This window comes from Lipophrys pholis, assembly GCF_963383615.2.
Source record: "Lipophrys pholis genome assembly, chromosome: 1".
Classification (NCBI taxonomy): Eukaryota; Metazoa; Chordata; class Actinopteri; order Blenniiformes; family Blenniidae; genus Lipophrys; species Lipophrys pholis.
This window is the reverse complement of record NC_137635.1, coordinates 47,255,390-47,267,561: the sequence shown is the minus strand read 5'-3', so window position 1 is coordinate 47,267,561 and position 12,172 is coordinate 47,255,390. Positions and strand designations below refer to the sequence as shown.

General features: G+C 40.5%; 1 protein-coding gene across 8 annotated transcripts; it reads right to left on the bottom strand.

Moving 5' to 3' along the window:
- Positions 1-3,471: 3,471 nt before the first annotated feature.
- tmub1 (transmembrane and ubiquitin-like domain containing 1) lies at positions 3,472-9,668 on the bottom strand. 8 transcript variants are annotated; one of them, XM_080459143.1, is made up of 4 exons: positions 9,548-9,648; positions 8,496-9,019; positions 7,296-7,807; positions 4,170-5,815 (listed from the first exon to the last, which is right to left on the bottom strand). In XM_080459143.1, the coding sequence occupies exons 3-4, from the start codon at positions 7,763-7,765 to the stop codon at positions 5,464-5,466; spliced, it is 822 nt and encodes a 273-aa protein (XP_080315269.1). In that variant the 5' UTR covers positions 7,766-7,807; positions 8,496-9,019; positions 9,548-9,648; the 3' UTR covers positions 4,170-5,463. The 8 variants fall into 8 exon arrangements, with proteins under 8 accessions (XP_080315267.1, XP_080315269.1, XP_080315268.1 ...); XM_080459142.1 differs by having other exon boundaries at positions 8,915-9,019; XM_080459145.1 differs by having other exon boundaries at positions 8,976-9,019.
- Positions 9,669-12,172: the final 2,504 nt, after the last annotated feature.

Here is a 12,172-nt window from a genome sequence, read left to right as displayed (position 1 = left end):
CCACACACCCAGAGCAGCAGTATGAGCTCACTCCAAAGTTATGATGGGATGTCTTTGCAGATATCAACTCCAGAAACTTCTTTTTTTTTTTTTTTACTGTGACTTTTTTTGCCTTGCAAATCTAATCCATCAGCACAACTTCATCTTCTTCCATTAGTCCCAGGTGACTTCATTTGGGGACTATATATATATATATTTTTTTTTTATCTACAGCATGCACTCTAAATGCAAATGACCAAGTGTCTTGGGTTCCTGTGAGTACAGATCACAGCCAAAGATGAAAAATCCCAAAAAGCCCACAAGAAATACATTCAAACCGTTTGAGGAAAAAGTAATTAGCTAACAAAATAATATTTCACGTGGCTGTTTTCATGATTCATTTATCGCAAATTATCAAGGGGAGGCACCCGGGTGGGTGGGCTGAAGCGCCAACCAGCGAACTCCGAGCCAGGAGCATATTTCATTTGTATGTTTTAGGAGATTCTCAAATATATTTCATGTGCCATGAATAATGACACGTGTGGGCGTGAGTCGGCGGGGAGAATGATTTCTTCAATATCTCTCAGGAGCGGCTCCCCCAACTTCTGTGGAGTCACGAACGCACACGCGGAGACGGAGGAGACTTTTTGCACGGCTGTGATGCACTTTAAAAGCACACTTAATCAGCGATTCCTTCTATGAGCTCACACATCTGTCCGACTTCAAAAGACACAGACTGAACGCTCGGGGGCACAGAAGAGAGTCAATAACGGAGACAAACCTCAGCAGAGATCGTTTACTTTGTTGATATTAAACATTGGCAGAGTATTTTCAAAAACCTTCAGCCCTCTTTTGGTTGAGTCCAGCTCATCTTCCAAACTACTGGACGCTTTCTCCATCTCCATCCACAGCTTTGTCTCAGTGAGTACAGTAACTGATCGATCACTAACAAATGCCTGATGATTCCTGCCTTCTCAGGGAAAACAGCATGATTAGGCTAATTTGGAAAACAGCTGAGCTGTTGCTCAGTGCACACTTTATTGATGAAAGTGTTTGTCCCCACATAGTCCAATTTCTACAACAGTGGACCTGGAAGTGCGGACGGCTTACTGTGAAGACCCGCCTGATCGATACGTTTAGTGAGGATCATCATCGTCAAAATGTGTGTCAAGGAACTTTATTTTCATTACTGTGCTCACAGTTTGTGAGACAAAACAAGAGATTGCTGTCATTCAGGACATGATGTAGTTCGTCTATATGAGACAGGGGTGGGAATGTGATTTTAGCTCAGAGGCCACATACTGCACAATTTCATCGTGAGTGGGCCGCGCCAGTAAAGTTGCATAATGACCTTTAAATTTTAACTTTGACGTTTTTCTTTGTCATGGTGCAGAATATACGCGACGAAAATACTGATATTTTCCACAAACAATTACGACTGAAAATGACTCCTATCTCAACATAAAGCCAAATTTAATGAAACTTTCTCGTGCAAAATACGGTGAAATGTCATTAAAGCTTGTCCTATAGTTGTTGCATTATTCATGTGTTTACCAACTCACTGTGACAGCATGACTTTAAGCAAAGAGGCAGCTACTGTGTCTTTCATGGCGGCGTCACTGATATCTCAGCTCGGGTCTCAGTATTGTGTTGTGTCCACTACTCAGAGGAAATGTGTTTAAAGAAAAAAAAAATGTTTTCCCTGAAATTCTAACAGTTTTCTTGGTGGTCTGGTCAGATTGGAGCCTCTTATTGGCCACTTTTGGTCCATGGGCCTTATATTTTGACACCCATGGTATAATCAGTAATGGTCAGCCAATTTTAGTATTTCCAGCCAAGTGTGTCATTAACTCATTAATGTAGACATGGTCAAGAAGACTTGCAGAAGTTCAAAGGGAGCATGAAAATTGGGAAGAAAGGGGATTTAAATGACAAAGCTTGTTGATGCCAGAGGTCAGAGGACAATGAACAGAAAACCGACAGTAACCCAAATAACCTCTTGTTCCAACTCAAATATGCAGAAGGAAAAGGTCAATCCTGATGGAGACATGAGGTACAAATCAGAAACTCCAAATTCCACTGTCAGAAATCCTGTAATAGAGAGAAAACAGACAAGACCAAGACGACAGGATAGGAACGATGGATTGTGAGTGTATGGAGAATGAGAAGCTCTCCCAGCAGGCTAAAGCAAATAATAAAAAATGTAGTGGAACAAAAATCCCAAATGTGAAGCACCACTTACTCAAAGGAACAAATGCAGAATGAGGAACTAATGCAGATCTTAGTGAACAAACTTTCAATAATTCTAAGCTTGAAGAATATAATTACTGCTTTTGATTGTCACATCATTTTGAACTTTTTTTCACGGCAGCAGTCTCCACGTGCAGATCCTTGTTCTGCTCAGCACTTATAGGGCTTTATATATACCGGTATATTTATAAATATAGTGCTGTCATCTACAGGGCGAGTAGCATGAATGGACTCTGATTGCATGCTGAATGTGAGTTCAGAGATGTCACCGTTGAGTTGCTTTGTTCACACTATGGGAGACGTTGTCCCTTTTTCTTGAACATGTGAATCTTCCAGCTGCCAGTCATTCCCTCACATAGGTCACAGTTGAGTTGCACGCACGCCATCGTTAATATATGTATTTTTTTCTTTCTGTATAAAACTTAAGTCTTTCATCTTTTTTTCTTTGCCCACTCTGAACATACTGCGGTAACCTTTCTCCACTCCCTCCTCCAAACACGCCCCCAATTAAACTGCCGACCCAAAATATCCACGAGTTCAAACACACTTTAGTATTTAACATTCTGACCTAAAAAAAAAATAATTCCACTTTCTCCACAAATTGCATTTACAAAGTTGAGCTCTAAATAACTTGTTTGTCCTGTAAACCATCTGTTGGCCTTTGTGGGGGTTAAAAACATATTCAAATTTACCAAAGTACATAAAGTGATGAATTATTCTACGTTTACTTGTCATCTCTGGTCCTCTCATTATAACTCAGCATAGCAAGAATAACAAACTGTCTGTGGATATTATAAAATCTGCTTAAACGTCTAACGTATCCCTGCTGTCACACAGGCGATCACGTATCCATATTTGTTTTCATTTGACTACAGAATCAGTAACATTTTCTCTCACAATAATTCATAGATTCATCCACCGATGGGGATGACTGACATGCAAGGTGCTCACACACAACTTAGCTGAATCCACATTAATATTATTCCTCCTCCTTGTTGTATGTTCTTCTTTTTGACAATGAATTAATGAATGTTATCAACATTCCGCTTTCCATATGTTTCTACATGAATAAATATGAATTGGGTCACTGGAAATGCATCTTAATATGGAGTCAAGAAAGCACTATATATATATATATATATATATATATATATATGTATGTGTGTGTGTGTGTGTGTGTGCGTGCATTGGACAGCGCTAGCCAGTGGCTTCAGAAAATAAAGACAGTGGAAACCCTTTGTTCTGCATGCTTTAGATGTCTTTCTGCCTCAGTTTACCTGAATTGTTTAGTTTTGTTTATTTCATTCATTGAAGACAAAAAATTAATTCAATACAAAACAGAACTAAAGTTTTCAAATCCCTGAATGGGGAGCAGAAAGATGAACTTATATATTCTGCCCCTTTATCTCAAATTTGATTCAATGGATCAGTTATTTCTATCGTCAGGTGTGTCCAAGTATGAACCGACCTCTGGCATTAAACCAGGGTGTTAAACTCTCAATTCAACGTGGGGTGACCACATTATGTTTTCTAAAACTGAGGACATCTATACTGCTTTATCCTGTTGAGGATCACAGTGTGAGGGCAGGATTCACCCTGGACTGGTCTCCAGTCCATCAAAGAGCAAACACACAGAGCCAAACAACCACACACACAAATAGATCCATTCATCTGTCTACATATATTCTGTACACTCCATTCCAAGTTGTTGTAGGATTAATCTTAAAGTCCAATTTAGGTCAAACACATACAATTCTGAGGTAATTGTAAAAGGCATTTGCTGCCCAATTATACTTAAAATGGAAACTTTTAGATACTATAACTAGACTACAATGCTCCACTGACCTGTATTTGTAATTTGTTTGAATGCGACAAATTCAGAGATTTCAGTGTGTGAGAACTTCGAATGAAGCAGATCCCATTAAAACCCTGTCGAGAAGAAGTGTTAAAATGCACTTTACTTCAATGAAAAGTTGATAAAAGGTGCTTCACTTTACAAATATTCATGAATGTTTCCATCAAAATGTGAGAACATTTTCAATTTCAGACATTAAAGATGATGGATTGTTGGTGTGGCGCGAGGTTAAACACAATGTAGACTGTCACACGCTTGAAAGTTTTTTCAAGAAAAAAATGTTTGCGACGGGTGTATTAAAAAAAAAATGACACCTGGATTCTCCAGCAGCAAAAAGAAACACAACAACATAAATAAACGATTTAATAGATTTTCTCTTTTGTCAAAAGCTGAAATTCACAGAAACCACTTCCATCCAGTTTTGGGAGACACGGACAAGTCTACTGCGGTCGACTCAAACTAAGCTCGATGAGGCACGATGATGAGAACAAAGGACGGCGACGGATCCAAAAACTCAGTGTTTGGATCGCACCGCAAGCAGAGTTGTTTTTGGTTTAGTTAAGAAACGCAAGTCAATCTCAAATCTGGCTGAACTACATTAAAAAAAAAAAAAATTTCATTTACTCTTAATCTAACCATTTTTTATTTGAAATGTTAATTCTAACTACACGCGACAAAAAGTTGACGCGGTCTAATGGCGGCTACACACTGACATTTCAGCTCCGTCAGTTGGTTTTATAAATGGTGGATAAAACCTGCCCGACTAGTGGCTTTATTCTTATTTGATCACCTGCAACATGCAGAAACATCTATTTGCGCAAGCATGCAAATTAGCATGCTTCATACAGGATCTTAGTAAATCAGGCCCAATGTATCATCCAGATGTTGGACAATACTGTCCTTCCAATTGAGACATGGAAGTCTCCTCCTGCACATCGCGCAGTGAAATGTGTCGTTTATAAAAATCCACGTGGCAGCGTGTCGAGCGACGAAGTGCTGAAATGAGAGTGTGTAGCTGCCGAACCACAACTGGTCGCTTTCTCACACTCTGCCGTGGATCTTTACATCCACCTCTAAAGAATGGAGACTTGCAAAACATAATCAAAGCTGCAAAAACACTGAATTTGAATGTCTGATTGATTAATCGTGTGCGTGCACACCAGGGGACATGGATCTGTAAGAGCCAATGAAGAGAACGCTACAAAAAAAAAAAAACTAAAAAAAAACTAAAAACGTTAAAAAAATCAAAGTCCTTGCTTAGGCTCAGCATCTCCATGGCAACAGAAACAAACATTAACTATGATCAGCATCCATTTACTCCCACAACTCAGAGGCACCGGCACCAGCACCAGCAGCAGCAGCAGCCAATCAGGGAGCAGCTAGCGGCGGTAGACTCCAAAGGCCACCAGGCTGAGAAAGATGGTGACTCCGACCAGTGAGGCGGTGGCCGGGGCGGTGAAGAACTGCCGGTACTGGATCTGACAGTACCACAGCACCGACAGCATGAACACCAGCAGCGGCACCATGAGGCTGCCCACGTTCAGCGCCACCTGCACCTGGTCAGCAGGCCGCGGCCCCCCCGCCGCCCCACGGCCCGCGTGCTGCGAGATGTGGCAGTGCAGGACGCAGTTATGGGCCAGGTTGAGGGAGGCCAGAGTCTGAGCGTCATCCTGTAGCAGCTGGCCCTGGTAGATGAGACGAACCTGCTGCTCCTGACCCGCGAAGTAGGTCCTGAAAGGTCAAAGACAGGACACGGCACGTCAGTACAGGCACCACGAGATCCTGAGCTGTGACCTGCCCCTGGACCTTAAAGGTCAATTTTTCAATGTCCTGTTGTCTGGTTATTGTATTACTACAGGAGGTGGCGCAGGAGTGAACCGACACAGACCCAAATACAGAAGTTCCAGTTCATCCATTTGCAGTTTCGTTGGTTAAATTTAAGAAAGAAAAGTTTAACGTAACAAGGTTTTCCTATAGAGTTGTACATCTTTGACCTGGTTGCCCTGAACTGTGTGCCCTCCCCCCACCCTTGCCTTCTTCTTCCTGTCACCTATGCCCTCTACATATACAAACTTTGTCCAACTACCACTACCAAGAGTCCAAATGATGCAATACAGCAACAAAGAAATATCAAAATAAATTAAATTAGCATAAATGGCTCCAGCTAAAAGGTCTCTTTTTTCTGACTTCAAGCTGAAGAGAGGAGATTTAGAAGGAAAGGACAGGTGAGATGTATGGCAACAGCACATGTTAGAAAGAGACAGCATATATAAAAGGCTATGTGAACAATAAAAGAATCTGTTGACTGTCAACTGACAAATCAACTCATTAAAAAAAAAAAGAACAGTGTCTATAAACTTGCAAAAAAAAAAAAAGTTGTCTGCCAAACTTTCTGATGCTTCTCAACCTGCGGTCTGAGCGCCCCCTTGTGGAGCTATCAAAACTCCATCCTAATGCTTTTCCTTCGAAGGCTCTTGAGTTGGTGTGTTCACCAGTGTTTGATTCACTTAGTCTAATGTTTTGGCAAATCAGGGCATCAGAAAATTCTATCGAAACAAACATTTTAGCTTATTGACACACCAGTCATTTTCAAAGGGACTCTGTAGAGCAGCTTTGGAAAAAAAACAAAAACTCAGAAAATGATTACAATTACTTAAAAATTAGGGGAAAACAAGCGCAACTGCTTTAGAAAGAGCCAAAATGGTTAATAAGGTCAGTCAAAATTGTCTTAAAAAAATGCAACAAAAAAAACTACACAAAAGATTAAGGGTCAAACCTTTAAAATCAGTGATCAAAAGAGCTGAAAATGTCATCAAATGCTTCCCATTCTAAATTGCAATTGAAACTTCATGAAAGCACATTTTTGTACATATATCAAAACTATACATGAAGCTTTTTAAGCCATGTTTTCGCCAAAGGTAAACGTGTCTTGTGGCGTGATGAATCTAATTTGAAACAATTTTGGGAAATGTTTCCGAAGGCATAGAACTCATTGATTCTGAAGAACAATTGCAGGTTTTGGACAAACACCTGCTGACATTCAGCATTTATTCTAAATAGACGGCTCTTGAAGACGTGAAACCATCTGATGTTAGTGGAAGAACATTCATCTGATGTTCTCCTTGGATTAGGAATATTCTATTTAATCTGCATTGCATTCTGATTGGTTGTGGGATGGAGCTACTGAGTAGTGTTGGCAGTGTGACGTTACCGTTTGATGTATCCGATGGTGTCCTGCGGTTTGACCTGAGCTGTTCTTTCTGTGTCATTCAGAAACTTCAGTCTGACCACCATGTTCCTCTGAGACACACTTTCTCCTCTGTGCCTCACCCCATCTCCTCCCACACTCTCCCTCGTCCCGCCGTCCTCCCCCTCCTCCTGGTTGGTGGTGGTGGGGGGCGGCGCCTCGGTCAGGCAGCTGTCACTTACAGAGCTGGAGGTGGATGACGACAACGGGGAGGAAGAGGAAGAGGAGGATGGGATGCTAGTGGAGGCGAGGGGCGTGTCCTGGTGGGCGGGGCCAGTCCTGTGTTGTTGGCCGACGCTCACAGAGGCGGTGAACAGGTGCTCCGGGGGCTCCGTGGTGCGGGTGGAGAGCCAGGCAAGCAGCAGCACCATGAGCAGCATCAGGGAGGCGAAGAGCAGCGTCACCTCATCGCCCACGCCTTCGATCAGAGCCATCGCCCACGGCAACGCCCGCGCAGGTCAGCACGGGTCACACACCTGAGGAAAAACAAAAACAAATAGACTCGTCATCATACACTTCTCTCACGCTTTGGCGCCATCATGTGGTGAAAGTTTCAAACATTTATCAGTGCAGGAAAAAAACGTGTGCAGCTCTGTACAACAGTCTGACAAGCTTGTGTTCTCTGAAGCCAGAGAGGGTTAATCTTGCACTGCATTGTGGGTAATCAGGAACTGTGATCACAGGACACAGTTCTCGTATAGAAATTACAGCTGAGGTGACATATTTCTAGTTGATTAAAGCTTTTGTTACTATGAAAAACCACTTCAGTCCTATTTTGTCAAGAGTACGACTTACGTAAAGATGTACGTAAAGATGTAGGTAAAGATGTACGTAACGTAAATAAAGTTTAGATGCAATGTTCAAAAATTTAGAAACCCAGTCCCGGGTTTATATATAAAGTGCTCTCAGACAGCTTTCTTGAGAATACCATATGTATTTTTCACACACTGGTGCAACAAGTTCTTTCTCATGTTTTTTACAGTTACTGTTAAAAAAGGACTGGAACCGTAAGGGCCCGTTTACATGTAGCAAAAACTGTGACACATCAATGCGTTTGGGCCGTCGGTTTACTCATAAATGAAGCTTCAAGTCACTGAAAATCTAAAACCTCAGGCTAAAGTGGAGGTTTGGAAAAACTGTCTTTCCATTTGCATGTAGACGCACTTGGTAGAGCTGTTCGGGCTCTTCATGAAAACATTCTCCAGAAGTTGTCTCTTCAGAATTGGGATAGCGAGTCCTCTGTGTAGTGTTGCTCTCTCTCATTTCACTCAGATACATCTTAACTTCATCTGTAATAAACTTCCTTGCTCATTGTCAGGTCCAGTGAATTCCTTCCGGCTCCTCTCCAGAACTTCAACAGGATCTCAACACAACAGTGAATTTTATTGTGCCTTACCATGCCGGTGTTTGACGAGAATAAAAGATCATAACTGTAATGTAAAGTAAAGTTATTGAAAGGACAGGATGCTGTGAAAACCAACGCTACTTTTCATTCTGTAATATTGGCTTCCACCTAAATGGTGGCACAGACTGAAGATTCAACATGTATGCAAAATGTTGTCACATGTAAATGAGTGACTGACGTCTGGTTAGGATGTAGAGACGACTCCATCCTCTGCATCACTTTCTCCTACGTAGACAAACCTTTTCTCTCGTGTTCCCTCCAAAAAGGACACAATCAGCAGAGCCTGGAGAAGACAAAGAAGCCGGAGCAGCTTCACAAGGAGCTAGTGTTGTAGCCAAGACCAAGACCAGAGCATCCCAAGACAAGACCAAAACCTTAAACCATGAGGTCTCGAGACCAAGGCCTGTCTTAAATACTACATCATGGAGCTTTACAGAATCCCCAGTGTCATAGATATTAAAATAAAAGAGACAGCTGAAGTTGTAAAACATATTAGTGTTTTCTGCCCGGACCTGCAGGTTGAGAGGGAGCCTCACCTGTTCTCTGTCCTGTGGGACACCTTGGGCCTGGTTAGCACAGCGAGCCGGTGTCGATGGAAGCCAGCATACAAAAAACGGACCCCATTTTAACCCGAAACTCTAATTTCTTATCCAAAGAGTCAAAGACAACTGATCGCGCTTCAAAACAGATGACGCTACGCTAAGTGCTAACAGAAAGGGGGGGGGGGTCGGGGGGCTGACAGAGAGACTCGGAAAGAGGCACCAGAAAGTCAGAGGGACTAAGAAAAGAGACAAGATGAAAATAAACTCACAGCTCAACTTAGAAACCTCATTTCAGTCCGCGTTAGCCTGCAGGCTAAACGGGCTATTGTGGCTTCCTGCTGCCGCTTCCGCTCTTCTTCTTCTTCGTTCTATTTACAAGCATGGCTAAGTGGAGCACTGCCGCCACGACCCGGTGATATGTGGAAGTGTCTTCTATTTCTGTGGCTCTGTGTGTTTAATCGCAGTATTCCAAAAGCAGCTGAAAATATTATTCAATTATTTAGTGTCACTGCCTGGACAGGTCGTCAGTCCATCCATCACTGTGATACAGACTCAAACCTTGAGGCAATTAGGGGTCACAGATTAGCCTCAAGGTGCTTGTTTTTTGGAAAGAAAATAGAAAGCTGAGAAACCCAGGGAGAACATTGAAACTCCACAAAGAAAAATAAAGCAAGGCCTTTAATCCAGGATTTCTCAGAGTCAGGGGATGCCTCAAAAGAAACCAGCAGTATGGCTTTTCCCCTAATTTTTTCCTATTTCTGGTAAGAAATCCTGATGTATAAATACTTACATGGAACGTAAAAGTCTTAAATAAATGATGAAAACATTTGTTTTGTATGGCTACCTCAGTTGAAGGTGTAATGAAGATAAGTAAAATGAATAAAAGATTATTTAAAACCTTTTATGTGACAATATTTTTACATTTCATATAAAGGCCTAGTAGATTTAACGCCAAAACCTTCTAATTAACATGAAATGAGTCGTGCTTTTTTTTTAGTTTATCTCACATTAACAATACTACTGTAATACTCATAAAATTCAACTACTGGACTGTCGCCTGGAGTGAGAGTTGGTGGGGTAGTTGGGGTATTTAATGAGTTACCAGAGAACTTCTGGACGGGGTTTCCTACTTTCTACTCTTCATTAACAATTCCATGAAATTATTAACCATTCACTGGATCTTTCTCTCACAGCTGCTTTACACTATGATCACATTTGACCGACTCCATGATGATCACTATTTCAGTTTAAACGGCCAATCACTTTAAACTGGTGAGTATATATGCACAAACTTAAACATTTTTAATTTTGTAATAAAGTAACTTTGTAGGAAATAAGCCCCATTCAGGGGTATAAAATACCTTGGGAGTAACGGTACCGGCATATAATCTCATAAATAGATGTCTCTTTATTCTGGATTAGAAGAAATTGTTTCTTCATGGATACAGCCACCATTTCATGTCACAAAACGTTTGAGACAGACCAACAAACACTCACTCACAGTCTAAAATTATACACAAACACATACACACATGAAATCCAGTCTAAACCGGCAAATACTCTCCTTGTGAGACAAAACACCACAACCTCATCATGGTTTTAGCATTCTTATCAACATAACCTAAAATGCAGTGAGCCTTTGTATAAAGTTTTCTGACACAATACAAAAGATAAAGCAAAATTAAAACGCCACTAAATTTTGGCTCAAGAAATGGATGATCATAGAAACACTGTAAAGCAGAGTTTGACAATCATTTCAGGTAGAATAAACAAGTTTGGATTTCAGGCTTATGCGATGCTAAAATGAATGTCTGCTATTATAAACAGAAATCCAAGCTTGATTCCTAATGAAAGTAGAAATTAGAATTGTAAATCAATGTAACTCTCGAGAACAACAAAATAAAAATGTTAAAATTCAATAATCAGTTTATATCCATGTGTATTACATGAAAACAGTACATGTAAAATGTGTAGGTTTATATTTTCAAAAGATTTTTATTCAAAAGGAAAAGCACAAACGTTTGTTTTGCATGTTTTGCATTTCAGTCTTCATTGTTTTTGCACATTGTATAAAAATGTTTTTATAATTGGTTGTTTTGTTATTAACTGTTCATTGCATATTTGTCAAGTAACAGGGTTTTAAATAAATAAGAAAAGAGCTACTGTTATGTCTTGTTTAATAGATTTAGTAATGGTGCTTACGCTGATAAATGTTCAACACAGCAAAGCCTGGATTATATTAAATACATGGAACGTAAAAAACAACAGCAGATATCACATCATCTCAACTTGATTTCTATGTATAAAACTTTGTACTATGAGATAATGGTCATAACAAATTTGAATTATAAGGGTTGTTCCACCTTCACCATAGGCTGCATCCGTATTTTATTACATTTTTTTCAAAAACCTATTTATTAATAAACTATTTCATTTGAACTTTATTGGACATTAACATGAATTACAACTGAATTAAAGGCCTTTGTGCAGATGATTTGGATTTTCTGTCCGGTTAGGTTTCATCTCTGAAAGCATAAAGCACCAATCTGAAGAGACCTGCATTTAAATGGGTTTTGATGTTTTCATTCTTCTGAATCAGACGCTGCTTCACTTTATGTTTGTATTTGCTAATATTTAGTCTCCGGATATTTGTGTAAAACACTAGATTTTATGGTATTTTGGAACAATGACGACTGTAAACCGCCTTAATAGAACAATGAAGATGTTTGTTAAATTTCCAGATGCACAGTGATTTGCCTGTGGTGTTGCGCATGCGCACTCCGTCTCCATCGCACTGCGCGTCAAGGGCCCGGAAGTTGCCGGATGTTGGGAGGGACTCTGTCCTTAGAAATAAAATCCATCTAAACGAACAACTTTCTGTCCTTTGTTTTGTT

Coding starts and splice junctions, on each gene's coding strand:
- tmub1 (XM_080459141.1), bottom strand. CDS start 7,765: ATGGCTCTGATCGAAGGCGTGGGCGATGAGGTGACGCTGCTCTTCGCC. Junction 5,816..7,295: donor ACCATCGGATACATCAAACG/GTAACGTCACAC, acceptor TTGACCTTTCAG/GACCTACTTCGCGGGTCAGG.